General features: G+C 36.3%; 1 protein-coding gene, 1 long non-coding RNA gene and 1 other non-coding gene across 8 annotated transcripts in view; 1 reads left to right on the forward strand and 2 right to left on the reverse strand.

Moving 5' to 3' along the window:
• PCM1 (pericentriolar material 1) overlaps nucleotides 1-17,654 on the forward strand; it is an 85,989-nt gene that overhangs the window by 22,740 nt on the left and 45,595 nt on the right. For all 6 annotated transcript variants that reach the window (XM_028152625.2, XM_028152623.2, XM_054720105.1 and 3 more), the window contains 10 exons: nucleotides 1,009-1,186; nucleotides 1,342-1,431; nucleotides 3,947-4,056; nucleotides 7,570-7,786; nucleotides 9,621-9,807; nucleotides 10,806-10,979; nucleotides 11,373-11,527; nucleotides 11,644-11,879; nucleotides 16,120-16,274; nucleotides 16,417-16,546. In XM_028152625.2, the coding sequence (XP_028008426.2) occupies nucleotides 1,009-1,186; nucleotides 1,342-1,431; nucleotides 3,947-4,056; nucleotides 7,570-7,786; nucleotides 9,621-9,807; nucleotides 10,806-10,979; nucleotides 11,373-11,527; nucleotides 11,644-11,879; nucleotides 16,120-16,274; nucleotides 16,417-16,546 (1,632 nt within the window). The remainder of the gene's footprint in view (nucleotides 1-1,008; nucleotides 1,187-1,341; nucleotides 1,432-3,946; nucleotides 4,057-7,569; nucleotides 7,787-9,620; nucleotides 9,808-10,805; nucleotides 10,980-11,372; nucleotides 11,528-11,643; nucleotides 11,880-16,119; nucleotides 16,275-16,416; nucleotides 16,547-17,654) is intronic.
• On the reverse strand, nucleotides 8,284-17,565 carry LOC129150008 (uncharacterized). The gene is made up of 3 exons (XR_008556789.1): nucleotides 17,502-17,565; nucleotides 11,634-11,796; nucleotides 8,284-8,501 (listed from the first exon to the last, which is right to left on the reverse strand). It is a non-coding gene; the product is annotated as an uncharacterized LOC129150008 (long non-coding RNA).
• LOC114233289 (U7 small nuclear RNA) lies at nucleotides 15,492-15,555 on the reverse strand. Its single transcript, XR_003619438.1, has one exon. It is a non-coding gene; the product is annotated as a U7 small nuclear RNA (small nuclear RNA).

Here is a 17,654-nt window from a genome sequence, read left to right on the forward strand (position 1 = left end):
ATTTCTTTCTTTTTTTTTTTTAAGATATAAATAGTGTTGAAATAAGCCAGAAATAAGAAGATGAGTTAATAACAGGAAAGAATGTAACATACGTTTCTGAGTTAATAGAAGCATTTTATATAAATATTAAGTAGAATCATTAAACTTTTAAAATTCAAGATTTTTATAAAGCAAGTCTATGATGAAAAATATAATGGTAAATAGTTCAGGCATAATTTTGTTTATAATTTATTGTTTCCTAGTTATATTTAAATTTGTCTCTTTGCTTAATTGACTTAATTTTTTTGTTGGGTTATATATGAATAATTTTAAGTTTTTAAAACTTAGTTTTTAAATAATCTGATCCTCTATTTTTTAGGCAAAAATTCTGGCTACTTTGGGGGGAATATCAGAGTATTCTAAATGAACTTAATTTAGAAGAAAAAAATATTTTTGATACAAAATATAAAATTTCTGCTTTACTTTTGCTTGTATAATGTGATGTGAGTAAATTAAAGCCTTTCACATCAGATTATCAAATAAAAAATGTGTTTTTAAAATTGTTTGGTGGGTTTTTTTAAACATCTCTTAGGAGTGGGGCAAAACTGTGGGGTTTTTTTAGTCTTTTCAAGGGTACTTTTAGGGCATTAGCCTGGTGTGATTTGCTCTTCCTTTTCTGTAAGGGCTGAATCCCTCCTTTATTTGTATATATGTAGGTGCTTATAGCTCCTTTTGCCTTTTAGACTTCCTGTCTTTTATTGTATGCCTTTTTCTTTATTTTCCTTTTGTTGATTCCTCTTTATGTTAAGCAATTGCTTATGGTCTTTGACTATGAAATTACCTATCTACCTTCTCTTAATATGGCAGGCTTCCTGTGTTACCATTTTTTTTTCTTAAAGTGTACTAAACCTGCATCTAGGGTTGTATATTTAGTACTAATTTATTATATATGTATGTACTTTGCCACTGGCAATTGAAATGGAAACATGAATTTTAGTAGCTATAATTGTTGTTGGTCTTATTTTCCAGGCCAGAGATCCTCAGCAGGAACCTATGGAAGAGATAGAAAATTTGAAGAAACAACATGATTTATTAAAAAGGATGTTACAGCAGCAGGAGCAACTGCGAGCTCTGCAGGGAAGACAAGCTGCTCTTCTTGCTCTGCAGCACAAAGCAGAGCAAGCTATTGCTGTGATGGATGACTCTGGTATGCCGCAGTCTTAGAACGTTGTTTTATAAGCAAGGCGTGATAGTACTGCGAGGTGGATGCTGGTTATTAAATAGTCAGATCTTGATCATTGACAGGTTTAGAAACCTAAATGTAAGGCTTACCCTGTCCTGTGCTTTTCTCTGGTTATGCAGAAAAGATTGCAGGGACAACTCCTGGCCATCATACTGTACCGGGCAGACAGCCATCTCGCTCTCCTTTTCATCAGCGAGTACCCTTACGAGGTAAAAGGGACAGGCTGTAGTTCTGTTTTTGTACCTCCGACTGATAGTGGTGTTGATGCTTTTATTTCCACCTTTTGTACTTTATTTAGGTAGGATTGCTATATTTTGCTTGTCTCCCAAGGAAGGGTTAAGACCTTAAGTAAGATGGTGATTAGATTTGTAGAGCTTTTTTAGCTTCTGAGGTTACTGGTAGTTCTTTTATTTCAATTAGGTATCCATTTGTGTACAGTAGTTTCTTTGGGCTGTTTTTATCCTATACAGTCTTCCTGAGACTCAGAAATACTTTTTTTCCCCCCTAATAGTCGTATATGACTTAGGTGGAAATTTTATTGCATTGTTTAGTATTGAGTTTAATTTGTCTCATCACCTTCAAACCTAAGTATTTAATCTTCATTAAGTTGGAAACAAATTGTTACTTTTTAAAACTCAGGTAATATTTCTAGTAGTCTGTCATCCCATTCTAATAATTTATCACCCTGTGGGCTCTCCATTTTAGGTCCTCACTGAAGTTACCTTGTTAGTAGATTTATCCTGCTGCTCACACCCAGCCCACTGGCTCAGCCCTCTGGTCACTGTTATGCATAATTTAATTTTTCCCTTTTCATAAGGAACTTTATGACTTGCAAGTAACTTACTCTTTTATAATAATTATATAGTTATATATAATATATATAGTATAACATATAGTAATAAGTATAAGATTTAAAAGAAAATCCTCACCAAGCCTATGCTCATTGATTTTTAGAGAGAAAGGAAAAGGGTGGGGGGGGGGGGGCGAGAGAGAGAGAGAGAGAGAAACATTGATCAGTTGCCTTCCATAATCACCCCCACCAGGTATGGAACCCTCAGCCTAGGTATGTGCCCTGACCAGGAATTGAACCCACAACCTTTTTGTGCACAGCATGATGCTCCAACTGAGATTCCTGGCCAGGGCAATAATTATAAGATTTTTATTCCCACTTTCCCTTTTAAAATTCAAAGTATCATTAGCTTTTACATTTAGGAAAAACATATATTACTAATGACCAATACTAGTTTGGTTAATAATACATTTTAAACATTTTTCAAATTTGGAGTGTTAGATTTCAGAGACTTTCCTGTGATAGTTATGTTATTTGAAATAGTTAAGTTTACATCATCTCATTTGATTATCACAAAATTAGTCTCAGGAGCTTTTCTTGTTTTCTCACTTTATAAAGAAGGACCTCCAGCACAGAGTTTGTGACTTGTCTAAGCTTATACGAAATTTTAGTAGCATCAGATCTCTTGAGTTTTAGGTCAGTGGTCTTCTGTTTATGAACTTTTATTTTTAAGTAAGCAGATAATCTATTTTAAAAAATGTGTACTGTTACGAGGCAGGGACCAGGAATAGGACGAATAAGAGTTTTAATTTATTTTATATACTATTTCAAAAAGAACTTTAGGTTAATAATTTTAAGACAGATTTACTCTTGTATTTATGAGATTTTGCAGAGGAATACTGATGGAAAGCCACAATTGTTTTATTTAATTTTCTGGTATATAAGAGCACTCCTGTGAAAGAGTGCTCTTGTAATCATTTAACTAGAAAGCTGTGTGTTAGTTATCTAGACTGTAATTTCTTCCTTTTTAGAACATAGTTTGGACTAGATGTGTGGGATTCTCTCCAGCCCTGAAATTCGAATTTCTCAATAGAAAAAGCTAGTATTTTCCTTTTAAACAGAAACAGTTTATAGCCAGTGTCTCATTTAGAGCTAGGATAAGCATGGGGTGGCTGGATAGTAGAGCACCAATCATTATCAAAATTGTCATCAGAGTACTGCCTTAGAAAGGAAGATAAAAACTATGGTCTTTTAGTATGACTAGTATTATAAGCAATTACTTCAGTAAATTATCTGTTCTGTTGCAGGGGTCAGCAACTGATGGCCAACTGGTTTTGGCCCACTATCTGCAATAAAGTTTTAGGGAATATAGCCATGCCCATTTGTTTATGTATTTTCTGTGGTTACTTTTGCCCTATAATGGCAGGGTTGAGTAGTTGAAACAAAAACTGTATTTCTACAAAGCTTAACATATTTAATACTATCTGAATTTTGAAGAAAGTTTGCTAGCTTCTGAACTAGAGCATAATTTGTTAGTGGAGATGGGAATTGAGACCTATCAGAATCAGCTGTTCTTTTTCAGACAAGTACTTTCCCTAACACAGCCCCAACCCAGACTACTAGACCTGTCCCCATCCCTACTCCATTCAGTCACTGTTCTTAATTGGGATGTAAAAGTATCCCTCCTTAAATGTTGGGATAGAAAAAGATGAACCACTATCTTAGAGTTTTGTCAGTTTCCCTTTATTTTCAGATTAGATGGAAACAATAAAATGATTGGTTGACAAATAAATATGAGGGTTAACTAGTTTCAAATTATGTTAGTGGAGGTGTTTTAAGTCCTGTTTCCCCACAATTTATTTTTAGTTTCTCATAAATTAAGGTGTTGTATTTATTTATTTACTTTAATTAATCGTTCTTAATTTTTTTTCCAGTTGTAACAGAAACTACAGGTAGCCTATCTGGAGTTAGTATCACATCTGAACTAAATGAAGAATTGAATGATTTAATTCAGCATTTTCATAATCAGCTTCGTGATTCTCAGGTAACAATTTTTTCACTATAGCTGAGTTTAAAATCACATTAATTAAAACAGTGGAGCTCAAACTTTACTGAGCGTAAGTATTATCTGATATGATGGTTAAAATAATGTAGATTTCTATTCAGTGGGAGTCTTCCCACCTTTAAAATTATGATTCATACATTTAGCGTGGGCTTTCTTCCATGTGTTCTAGTGCTGGTAGTCTAGGGACTATACTTTGAGAAACAATAAATTAGAAGAAAATCTATTTTGAATGAAGTGATTAGTGAAATTTTTCCTTTGTGTATTACTCAATAACACGTTCTTTTTTCCTCTCAAAGATGAATGGTCACAATCTTTAAACTTGTTTTGTTTGAATCTATGTCCTTGTAATAATTTCTAACAATTTTAAGAAAGTTCTTAAGTTTAATTTCAGAATAAGTTCATAATTTATTGACCTTTTATTTATTTAAAAAAAAATACATTTTTTGATTGATTTTTTTACAGAGAGGAAGGGTGAGGGATAGAGAGTTAGAAACATCCATGAGAGAGAAGCATCGATCAGCTGCCTCCTACACACCCCCAACTGGGGATGTGCCCGCAACCAAGGTACATGCCCTTGATCAAAATCGAACCTGGGACCTTTCAGTCTGCAGGCCGATGCTCTATCCACTGAGCCAAACCGGTTAGGGCATGACCTTTAAAAATAATTATATAAATGCAAACATTTCAGTCTGTGGGCCTTGAGTAAGAAAAGTGAATTAATACCTCTCCTGTGGAATTGAGTATGATTGAAGATGCACTATCACCTGCCTGCTGAGCAACTGGAAATAAAAGAATATGGCCCGAACACTCTTGGGAATTATTGAGCAATATCTAGTACATATTTTCCAGGAATCCTGCAATATCCCACCTTAAGAAATTCTATGTTCACAAGGAGTCATGTTATGTACAAGAATGTTCATGCAGCATTGTGTTAATAGCATAAAAAGCAACCTAAATGTTCATCCATGAACAGGAAAATGGACTAATAAGTTATGTATACATAGAGTGAAATCCTGTAACCAGTATGGTAACTGAACTAGAGCTGAGGAATGAAAAATGCAAGTTTAAGAAGGGTACCACTTAGTGTATGTTTAAAAATGTATAAAGAATGTATATTTTTTTATGAGTACATACATAGGTATTACAGACTAAAAGCATGTTAATACCTTTGGAAAGAGTAATGGGTTGGGTATTTTTATGTATAGAGCTTTAGCTGTATTTATAAGGTTATAGTTCTCTTTAAAAAAGAAATTGATGCAAATGTGGCAAAATGGTAAAATTTAAGGTCAATGGCATTTATTCAACACTAGAGACCCAGTGCACAAAAATTTGTGCACTTGGTGAGGGGGGTCCCTCAGCCCGGCCTGTGCCCTCTCCCAGTCTGGGACCCTTCAGGGATGTCCACCTGACGGCTTAGGTCTGCTTCCTGGAGGATAGGCTTATGCTGGCAGTCAGACATTGCTCTGGAAGCCCGGGAGCCCTTGGGGGATGTCCGACTGACAGCTTAGGCAGGGAGCTGGCCTAAGCCGTCAATGTTACATTCTTAGTGCTGCCAAGGAGGCGGGAGAGGCTTCCGCCATCACCGTTGCGCTTGCAGCCATCAGCCCGGCTTGTGGCTGAGCAGAGCTCTCCTTGTGGGAGCACACTGACCACCAGGGGGCAGCTCCTGCATTGAGTGTCTGACCCCTGGTGGTCAGTGTGTGTCATAGCAACCAATCGTTTCAGTTCGTTCTGTCGTAGGGTCAATTATCATATTACCCTTTATTATATAGGCTGTGATTCCCTAAGTCTTACTAGATTTTTGAAAGGTTTCATAATTTATTTTAAATAGAGGAACATAGGAAAGAAGTGGATGGAAAGCCTTTGATAGGTTTAAGAAGTTAAAAGTTTATGGTGGTGGTAAGAGAGGGATTGATAAGGCTTATCCTACCTAATAAAAGAGTAATATATGCAAATTAATCATCACTCCACCACGCCCACCAGCCAATTAGAGCGAGTATGCAAATAAACCCAACCAAGATGGCTACAGCCACAGAGAGCAGGAGGGAGGCTTGGGTTTCCCAGGCAATGGAGGAAGCCAAGCTTTCCACCTGCCCTTGCCAGCCTAAGCCTCCACTCAAGGCTACAAAGTTTCAATTATAGAAGGTAAACAAATCCAAACAGAAATGGCGGCAGCCACGGAGCTGGAAAGAGTGGGAGGCTAGGGTTTGCCCTTGGCAATGGAAGAAGCAAAGCTTTCCGCACACCCTGGCCGGCCCAGGCCTCTTCTTAAGGCTACAAAGTTTCCATTATAGAAGATACATAAACCACTAAAGAAATGGCTGCTGGCCACAGAGCGAGCAGGAGGCTTGGCTCTGCTCCAGGCTACAAAGTTTCAATTGTAGAAGGTAAATAAATTCCAGATACCAGGGCCTCCGCTTGGGTCGCCAGGGGGAGTTGCTGGCCTGCAAACCACCACATGCCCCTCGCTCAGGCCACCCCACGCCCCATGCCCCACACCCCAAGGGAACCCCCACCCTGATCCGTGACACCCTTCAGGGCAAACCAGCTGGCCCCCACCCGTGCACCAGGCCTCTATCCTCTCTAATAAAAGAGAAATATGCAGATTGACCATCACTCCAACACACAATATGGCTGCCTCCATGTGGTCAAAGATCCTGCCCCCATGTGGACACAAGATGGCCACTACAAGATGGCCAGCAGGGGAGGGCAGTTGGGAGGGACCAGGCCTGCAAGAGAGGGCAGTTGGAGGCTATCAACCCTGCAGGGGAGGGCAGTTAAGGGTGACCAGGTTGGTAGAGGAGAGAAGTTGGGGGCAAACAGGCTGGCAGGGGAGCAGTTAGACATCAATCAGGCTGGCATGGGAGTGGTTAGGGGGTGATCAGGCTGGCAGGCAGAAGTGGTTAGGGTCAATCAGGAAGGCAGGCAGGTGAGCAGTTGGGAGCCAGCAGTCCTGGATTGGAGAGGGTGCAGGCTGGGCTGAGGAACACCCTTCCCCCCCCCCCCATGCACGAATTTCGTGCACCGGGCCTCTAGTTTTGTATAAAGTGTGGCACTGTGTAGTCATGTGTGTCTTTAAAACTACGTATATGTTTTAGTGGCACAAAAGGAAGCACTATGCAATTTAGGAATAAGAAAGGCATATACTTACCCACCGTACAACCTAGGCAAATATATATCTCTCAGGAAGAACATTTATTTTTTATATATTTTTATTGATTTTGGAGAGGGGGAGAGGGATAGAAACATTAATGATGAGCTAGAATCATTGATTGACTGCCTCCTGCATGCCTTCTACTGGGGATCAAGCCTGCAACCTGGGCATATGCCCTTGACTGGAATTAAACCTGGACCCTTCAGTCCGCAGGCTGATGCTCTATCCACTGAGCTAAACCAGCTAGGGCTCTCATGAATAATTTTTATGCCTTTTTAAAATGAGGATGCAACCTTTAATTACCTTAGTTTTTATTTTTCTTCTATTTTTTTTATAAGCCTTTACCTGTTCCAGATAATAGGAGACAGGCAGAAAGTCTTTCATTAACTCGGGAGGTTTCCCAGAGCAGGAATCCAGCAGCTTCAGAACATTTACCTGATGAGAAAGTTCAACTTTTTAGCAAAATGAGAGTGTTACAGGAGAAGAAACAAAAAATGGACAAACTGCTTGGAGAACTTCATACGCTTCGAGATCAACATCTCAACAATTCATCATGTAAGTAAATCTGGCTTAGTGGTATTAGGTAGAAGACATATGTATTATAGCAGCATATAAATAGTTCCTTAGTAAATATTTGGTGAGTGAATGAACACATAGTTTCTCAAGAAAATTACGTTTTTTTGTGGGGAGATAGAACTTGCATGTGAAAAGCTTTTAAGTAATAAAGCATTATGATTAAAGCCAAATAGATGGTAGATCGGTTCTGTAATTCAGAATAGGGAAAGGATAAAGTTAGGCCTTGAAAATTGGGAGAATTTAAGGGAAAAGTAGAAGGTAATTAGATTCTTAGACATAATAATACTGCAATTTTAACATATTCAAAATTTTCCCTTAAAGAAAAACTAATCCAAATTAATACTTGGTTTAAAAACATGAAAGTGTTTATACCAAAAAAGTGAGATAAAAAATGTTTATATAGTACATATAGTTTAATGCATAAATTCCAAAACATCCTTTTAAAAAATATATAACTAGTCATTCATGTGGGAATAAGAAAGACAGTAATCATCCTAGTTATACTATAGAAACGGTCTTTTCTGCTTTGCAGATGTTTTACTTGCCTTAGACAATTTCTCATTAGCTATCCTCATCTTCACAAGCCTGGTTCCTGCCTTTTGCCCAAACAGTAGTAGGAGCTCTAGCATTGGAAATGGAGTCAATAGTCAGGCTCAGTTGGTCATTATTCTTCAGCATTCCAGCTGTTCTCTTACTAAAGAAAAAACAAGGGTTAGAGATATTTCTGGAGTCCCTGTTTCTTCTCTTTGCCATGTTCAAAAGAATCGTAATATTTCTACCCTGAAACATACATACTCCTTTTCCCTGACCTCTGTTATTCTGCTACTCTCTAGAGTATAAACTAAACCCAACACTTATCCTTCCCAAACAGATTAACACAACTAAGAAAACCTTAAAATTTGAAAGTTGTATTCAAGGCCTTGTGATCAGTGTTATTCACATAGGAAAGTAGCACATTGCTTACTGATGATGCCAAAAGTCATTCTCTTTCCACTGGAAAACTGTGCAAAGCAGCAGCAAAGGTAGAACAGCTCGGGAATAGAGTGAAGAGACTACTGGAAAGCAGCTATAGCAGTTGATAATGTAGGCAACAAGTAGTGATGATGTTGCTGTGAGAAAGAGACAAGTGACAATAGTTTTAAAGTGGTGGAAGATAGAGAAGTACAAAAATTCTTAATCTTCATTTATTGCCCTTGAAGGCATAAGATAACCTTTGTCTGATCTGTGTGAACAGAAAAGTAATTAAAATGTAGTGGTTAAAGGACTACAGAGGATTGGCCATCATTAATTAGAATGTTTTATTGCTGAGTAGTAGTTCATAGTATGGGTATACCACAGTCACTTTAATAATTTTGCTTTATTTTTTGGAATAAGAAAAGTTCTGCTTGGAGACCGGGTGTAATTTCCTCTGAGCTATAGATTTGGTATTCTCCCAAGGACATTCTATGCTAGGGCTGCCTTGTAAAGATTTGTGGGTGGTGCACTGCACATCATACACAGTGGCCTTGATGAACTTAACAGAACCAAGTTTATCAGGGGCTTTAACAAGGAATACTGTAGTTACTTTTTAAAGGTAGAGTATCATAGTTCTTGTCAATTTCCATCTTTCGTTCTTTCTGTTTTAACTATGTTTGGTTGAGGATCATGTTTATAAGTGGTCTGGATGTTAATGTTATTAAGTTTCTAAAATTTATGCAGAATTTAAGATGTTAAAACATGACTTCTGCTTTTTATTTTTCTACATCCAAACAAACTGTAAGTAAGTGTTTGGTGCCATATTTGTTTCTGGTAACTTTTTTTTCTATGTGTGTAGTTGTGCCTTCTTCAGCCTCTCCACAAAGGAGTGTGGACCAAAGAAGTACAACTTCAGCTCCCTCTGCTCCTGTTGTCAATGGAGAATCCAATAGCCTCACGTCATCAGTTCCTTACCCTGCTGCTTCTCTGGTTCCTCAGAATGAGAGTGAAAACGAAGGCCATCTAAATCCAACTGAAAAACTCCAGTAAAACACTTTTACAAATATTGTTAAATAGATTAAAATTGAATAATGGGGATAAGTTCTGGGTTTATTTAATATGATAAACATTCGTAAGTGATATGGTAGTACAAGTGTGTCTGTGTGTTATATGAGCAGTCTTTAGGCTTCACAGGAGCCTTTGTTGGCTGCTATTACATGAAAATAATGCATGCTTTACTTTGCTAAAATAGTTATTAATATTATATATGTATATATGCTGTTTATCAGGAAGTTAAATGAAGTTCGAAAGAGATTGTAATATAGATAATTTCTATGAGCAAATGTATTCCCGTTTTCAAATAAAGAATTAGAAACAGCTGAACTACAGTTAAAATAAGTGGTTTAGAAGCTGGCTTTACAGTCAGATAGCTCTGCATTTGTGTCTTTCAAGGCTCTATGACTGGACAAATAACTTACCCTCACATAGCCTCTGTTTCTTCATCTGCAAAATAGGGATAATAATATACTTGTTCACAGAGGTGTTTTAAGGATTAAAAAGCATTGGCGTGCCTCCTGGCACTTAATAAAAACATAAGCTGGTCATTTTTGGGTAAACATATGATATACTTTATAGATTTCTATGTTATAGGAACCATCTACAAATGCTCAATAATGCCTGCATACCTGATTTGCCTGAGAGCTAGTATTCAAATTGAGTATTTTGTACTTCTCATTTTAGATACATATTAAGAAATCTAGGAATATTTCTGACATTGCATTTTAAGCTGTTAACATCCATACCTGCTTAAAATGAACACTTGGAACTCTTTAATATGCTTTTGTCCCTAACACAGCATGAAAAAAATAAAGCTGAAATTTTGAGTAGACTATACTTGAAATTAAATTATTTACAGTCATAGCCCCTGGATATTTGACTAGACTTAAGTTTTGTTTGTGTTGGCTGCTATTACATGAAAATAATGCATGCTTTACTTTGCTAAAATAGTTATTAATATTATATATGTATATATGCTGTTTATCAGGAAGTTAAATGAAGTTCGAAAGAGATTGAATGAACTAAGAGAATTAGTTCATTATTATGAACAAACATCAGATATGATGACAGATGCTGTAAATGAAAACACAAAAGATGAAGAAACTGAAGAGTCAGAATATGATTCTGAGCATGAAAATTCTGAGCCTGTTACTAACATTCGGTAAGAACTTTTATTTGACTTTTCTCCTGTAAGTCTGCTGTTTTGGTCAGTGTAATCTTAATTGGTCTGTGTACAAAATAGGGAAGAGTTGAGTATAGTAGTTGAGTAAGTTTGCTATTTGTTAGATCAAATGCAAGTAAATTATAAGAAGTATCTAAATTAGCTTTTTTCTACCTCTTTAATTTTAGATATAATTGTGATTTTTCAAATGTTTTAAGTTTCTAAATTGCAGAAGTTAATGAAAAGCAAGTGCCAATTATTTATAGTATGAATTTAAATGTGGAAAAGCCAATGACGTTCATAGTTTGGAAGTATTTTATCAGCAGTTCTAAACCTTGGTTATTGTTGTTATTATTTTTACCTTAAATAACTAAGCTGTTTTCTTTTTTTTAGAAATCCCCAAGTAGCTGCCACCTGGAATGAAGTAAACAGTAATTCCAATGCACAGTGTATTTCTAATAACAGAGATGGCAGATCAGTTCATTCTAATTGTGAAATTAACAACAGATCTGCGGCCAACATAAGGGCTTTAAACATGCCTCCTTTAGGTATGATTGACTCTACTCACAGAAATGTTTGCCATATTGTTCTTGGGAAGTAGATTTTCTTTTATTAGTACTCTTAAGTTTATGAAATTATGGATTTCAATGATACCTGTTTTCAGCAGATTGTCGATATAATAGAGAAGGAGAACAGGGGATTCATGTTGCACAAGGTGAAGATGATGAGGAGGAGGAAGAAGCAGAAGATGAGGGTGCTAGTGGAGCTTCATTGTCTAGTCACAGGAGCAGTGTGGCTGATGAGGCTCCAGAGGATGCTGAATTTGAACAGAAGATCAATAGACTTATGGCTGCAAAACAGAAACTTAGGCAATTACAAGATCTTGTTGCTATGGTACAGGCAAGTACTGCTTGGTTTTTAAAAAACTGCTTGTCAAATAGTACAGTCTTATAAGGTAAAATTTATGTATTTTGACAATTACATAATAGTTATACTAGTACATATTTATGTATTAAGTTCTTGCTATATGCCAGCTTTACATGCTTAGCACTTAAATTTATTTTTCAACTACAGTTGACATACAATATTAGTTTCAAGTGTACAGAATAGTGATTAGACATTTTATGAAGTGATCAGCTCGATAAGTGTAGTACCCATCTAATATTATACGTGATTATTACGTTATTGACTATATTTCCTATGCTGTACTTTATTTATATTGTGACTATTTTTGTAACTGCCAATCTGCACTTTTTAATCCTTTTCACCCATGACCCCAACCTCCCTCCTATCTGGTGACAATCAGTTTGTTCTCTGTATCTGTGAGTTCATTTCTGTTTTATTTGTTCTTTTATTTTGTTTTTTAGATTCTACCTATAAGTATTACTTACAGTTTGCTTTTTTTCCCACTTCACAATGTCTTGGAGAACTTTTCATATTAGCATATATATCCGATATCATTATAGATAAATAATTGTGAAATATTATATAGAAAAATAATTATAAAATATAAATCATACTGCATATGTATGTGTGTGTTTGTGGTATATATTAAATACAACTCTTATTAGCTGCAACAGAGTTTTCTGTAGTATTAACAGATCTTAATTTAGTTAATCTGACTCCTACTGTTAGATACTTTTGTTGTTTCCAGTTTTTTACTACTTGGAAAATTCCAGGGAATATTCTTGCCCAGCTCTCTTTGTGCATTCCAAGAATATATATTTTTTTATTGATTTGTGTGTGTGTGAGAGAGTGATTGAGATTGATAAGTTGCCTCCCATATGCGCCTGACTGGGAATCAAACCCCTTCAACCTTTTCGGTATATAGGATGACATTCCAACTAACTGAGCCACTGGCTGCATTTGTGTTTTTTAAGAGCATACAAGAAATGGAATTGCTATGTTAGATTTTTAAAAATATATATATTTTATTGATTTTTTTATAGAGAGGAAGGGAGAGGGATAGAGAGTTAGAAACATCAATGAGAAACATCGATCAGCCACCTCCTGCACACCCCCTACTGGGGATGTGCCCACAACTAAGGTACATTCCCTTGACCGGAATCGAACCTAGGACCCTTCAGTCAGCAGGTAGACGCTCTATCCATTGAGCCAAACCGGTTAGGGCTGCTATGTTAGATTTTATGCACATAGCAATTTTAATGGACACAGCTTAACTGCTCTCCAAAGTGACTCTCTTAATTGATATCTAAGCAGTGGTGTATGAGTCCTTTTTCTCCTACCCTTGATTACATTTTTTATATTGATACACTATAGCTTGTTTAACCATTATTGGAATTGGTTTTTGGCTTTTTCCAAGTTTTCCCTAATATAAGAAAGGCTTTTGTGTAAACACATGTATACAAACACATATAAGTGTGTATATACACATGTAAATATTTTTGCTTATACAAATTATAGATGTGGGGTACATAAACTGATAACATTGTTTACATATGGAGAAAGGAGTCAGTTGGGGACAGAGATGGAAAGAAGACTTTTCTAAATGTCTTTTTTACTTTTTTGAACTTTGGTTATATGACAGTATTACCATTAGAAAAAACTAAAACAGCTTCTAAAGCAAATAATAATAGGTTGTGCTTTCTTACATATCATTGTACTTGTTAGTTACTTTCCCTTTTTTATAAGATTTCTGTCTTCCGATGTATTACCCAAAGTGGGAATAACAGAGCAGAAACGATAAATAACTTGGTGGCTTATAGATGAATCAGCTTAATTTCAGGCTTATGTTGAATCAAGATCTTTTGCTTTAGGGAGTTCCTAGGACCTAAAATACATATGAGAAATGAGGAAACTGCAACCCAGAGGGAATAAAGGGTCTCCTTCTGAAAGAGAGCAATTGAAAAAAATGATTGGTCCTGGCAGTGTGGCTCAGTTGGTTGAGTGTGGTCATATGCATTGGAAGGTTGCTGGTTCGATTCCAGTTAGGGCACATACCCAGGTTGTGTTGCATATGGGAGGCAATTAATGAATATCAATGTTTCTCTTTCACATCTATGTTTCTCTCTCCCTCTCCCTTCCACTCTCTCTAAAAAATCAATTGAAAATCCTATGTAATAAAGAGGGAATATGCTAGTTGACCCTCACCGTCGCAAAATAGCGGCACCCACAGCCAATAAGGAGGGAATATGCTAACTGACTGCCCTTAAAGATGGTGGTGCTCACAGCCAATAAGGAGGGAATATGCTAATTGACTGTCCCGCCCTCAAAGATGGCGGAACCCAGTCCCCTCAGCCCTTCCAGGGCGCCTGCCTCTGGAGTCCTCCAGCTGTCCAGGGCCTGCCTAAGGCACAGGCAAGCCTCAGATGGCGGCTGCCCAGCTGCCCAGGGCCGCCTGAGGCTCAGGTAACCATGGCTGGCAGAGGCTTGTGCTGCCAGCAGTGGCAGCAGCAGAGGTGTGACAGGGTGTTGCCTTCCCCTGATTGCTGGGTCGACTCCCCCCACTGAGGGCTCCCAGACTGTGAGTGGGGGCAGGCTGGGCTGAGGGACCCCCCTCCAGTGCATGAATTTTCATGTACTGGGCCTCTAGTATATATAAAAAAAGAAAAAATGGTTTTACTTATTTTATCTAAGGTACTCTTCATGTTCTTATATCTTATATTCTCTTTCCCAAGAAACTCAGGAGATGGTCTCAATAGTTACATAGTTATGAGCATCTAAAGGTATTATTATGCTTCTTGATTAGATTAGCTTGGACAACATACATGGCCCTTATGAAACCTTATGTGTCTTAAGAGTCTCCAGATGGCCATTTCTTTTAGTTCCTTAGTCTGATGAATGTGTGTCAACACAGTACTTCTTTGTTTTAGTGTTTGAGTTATATCGTTTCAGTTCAGGCACTTTCATACTACCATCTGAAACAGCATGCAGTTGTTTTGTATCCTTTCTCATACTTTAATTTTTCCACTTTTTATTATCAGAAAATGTCTCATGATCTAGTTTGTTTATTCCCGAGTCTCAACCCAGTTATTTTCTAATATTCCTCTCCGTAATAGTAATGAATTAGGTTAGTTTTTAGATTGCAAAGACCAGAATAACACCATCTATAAACTTAAAATTGGTTAGGCGGTTTTATAACTAAGTTATCTCTAACTTTTTAAGGTTTTATTAGAATGATGTTTGCAAAGGTTAAAGTTTTAGTTGAGGGCTTCTGAGAAAGCATGAGTAAATATAAAATATATAGAGTTAAAATTTTTTAATATACTTTTATTGATTTCAATGAGGAAGGGAGAGATAGAGAGATATAGACTCATCAGTGTGCCCTGACCTGGAATTGAACCATGACTTCCTAGTTCATAGGTCGATGCTAACCACTGACCAACACTCGCCGGGCTAGGACTAAATATTTTTAAGAAAATGCAATAGTTCACCCCAAACCTTCTTTTTTTTTTTTTTAATTCTTCATTGTTTAAAGTATTACATATGTCTCCTTTTTTCCCCATTGACCTCTCTCTGGCCACCCACTCCCCACCCCCCCTTTTTTTTTTTGAGGGCCTTCCGGTAAAAAAATGGAAGGACTGCTAGACAAATTCAAAAAGAGCTATGAGCACTACCCCCCAAATCTTTTAATAAGTACATTGATTTCAATAAAATATGAATCTGTTAGGAAGATAGTAACTTCAGTTGTATTTCGGGTGATTACTAATTTGAAATGGTATATTCTCATTAGTTTTTGTCTTGCAAGCCATTGGCACTTGTTTGGCAGACAAAAGCCAGTGAGGAAAGGGAAAGTTTTATGTACGCAAGTGACAATGGACATTAATTATTTGAATTGTTACTGTAAAAGTTAAATCTTAAGAAAAATTAATATTCAAGAGTTTGCAGTTCAAGTAGTATATTTTTTATCTTCATATTCCTTGATAGCCTAGTATTTGGTCAAAATAACAAAAGGCAACTTAATATTTATCATTACTGGATAATAGGCAGCTCAGATATGTAATATACTATTTTTAGTTTCAGTACTTCATTTCTTGCCATTGGTAGAATGAACTTCAGTGTTCTCTACTACTTTCTCTGCTTCTCTAATTTTTCTTACATAACTTTGACAGACTAATGGTATTTACTAAGGTATGAATTAGATTTATCAAGATTATTTAATATAATGATGTGTTTTTAGGATGATGATGCAGCAGATCAAGGAGTTATCTCTGCCAGTACTTCACATTTGGATGATTTCTACCCAGCAGAAGAAGGCACCAAGCAAAATGCGAATAACAATAGAGGAAATGCCAATAAAACACAGAAAGACGCTGGAGTAAATGAAAAGGCAAGGTATGTTAAGCTTATAGCCTTCACTTAATAAAAATTTAGTGTCTGTTTTAGAGAAAGTACTTGGCTGGGTGTAGTGTATTACATCATGCTTAATGTTATCAGATTTACTGGAGTCCAAAATATAATGTCAATTTAATTATAGAGAGAAATTTTACGAGGCTAAACTACAGCAGCAACAGAGAGAGCTCAAACAGTTGCAGGAAGAAAGAAAGAAACTGATTAAGATTCAAGAGAAAATTCAAGCATTGCAAAAGGCATGTCCTGACCTACAGGTAAGTAGGAAATTTCTCTCTTTCTATTTGTAAAAGATGTCTAAAACCCAGTGTCAATTGAAAGTACTCTTTATTTCTGTTAATTTTATGATTAATGAAATGATTGAACTAATGAACTGTTTTAGGGATACACATCTACACTGTGAAAGATACCACAAAGGAATTGACAGATTATTTCCATTCTTTCACTTGTTGGGTTAGCTCGCTAGAGATTCAGAACATGACTATAACTATTAAAATACTCTGGATTCACATTTCTAGGTTCCACTGAACTTCAAAGAGATCACTTTTTACAACATTGTCAGGCCTTAGCTAGTGGGGAAAAAAATCAAGATGAAGTAAAATACCAAAGACTCGGAAAGAAAGAAAATGAACCATACTCACACGTACTATGACTATGTATCAGAAAATCTAGCAATTAATTAAATTTTTTAAATGAGTTAAATAAAACCCAAAGAGTAGTTTTTCTACAAACCTTCAATAAAGAATTAAAAAATAAAATATTCTGGTTTCAGCTTTATAGTCAGGGACTAGCATTGCCATCTTTACTGGCCTAAAATTATATAATAAAGCTCTTAAGCCATCATGTGTTATCTAAGGAAATTAAAATGTTTTATTTTTAGTTTGAATATTAACTATATATACCTTTGTTTATTAATAGTATCCCATGCTTAGGTCTTTGATATTGAACAGATAATGAACAGTCTTTGACCATGTCAGGTAATAGGGGTAGGGTTAATATGGGAAGGAAATACCAGTTCTTTTTTAGCTTTTTTTTTCCTCCCTAAAATTTATTGGTTGAGTTTATTCTTCAATCAGGTTTTATTTTCAAAGGAAGGGAAACACATCAAATGATATTTCTAATGTAACAATTTATTTTCTAGACTGTTACCTTTTCCACTATAATCCCTTTTTCCTTGTCCCCAATCTAAACAATGTCCAGAGGAATACATACCTGAGTTGTGTTGAGTATATGAAATTTTCCACAGTAACATTTTATCAACCTCTTATCTCTCTTGTTTCTGAAGTTTGGTTACTACTCATCAGCTTTAGTCTGTGCTTTTATCTTTGTTTATTATGTCATATTTTCTTTGAATCATGATAGCAG

This window comes from Eptesicus fuscus, chromosome 8, assembly GCF_027574615.1.
Source record: "Eptesicus fuscus isolate TK198812 chromosome 8, DD_ASM_mEF_20220401, whole genome shotgun sequence".
In the NCBI taxonomy this organism is placed as follows: domain Eukaryota; kingdom Metazoa; phylum Chordata; class Mammalia; order Chiroptera; family Vespertilionidae; genus Eptesicus; species Eptesicus fuscus.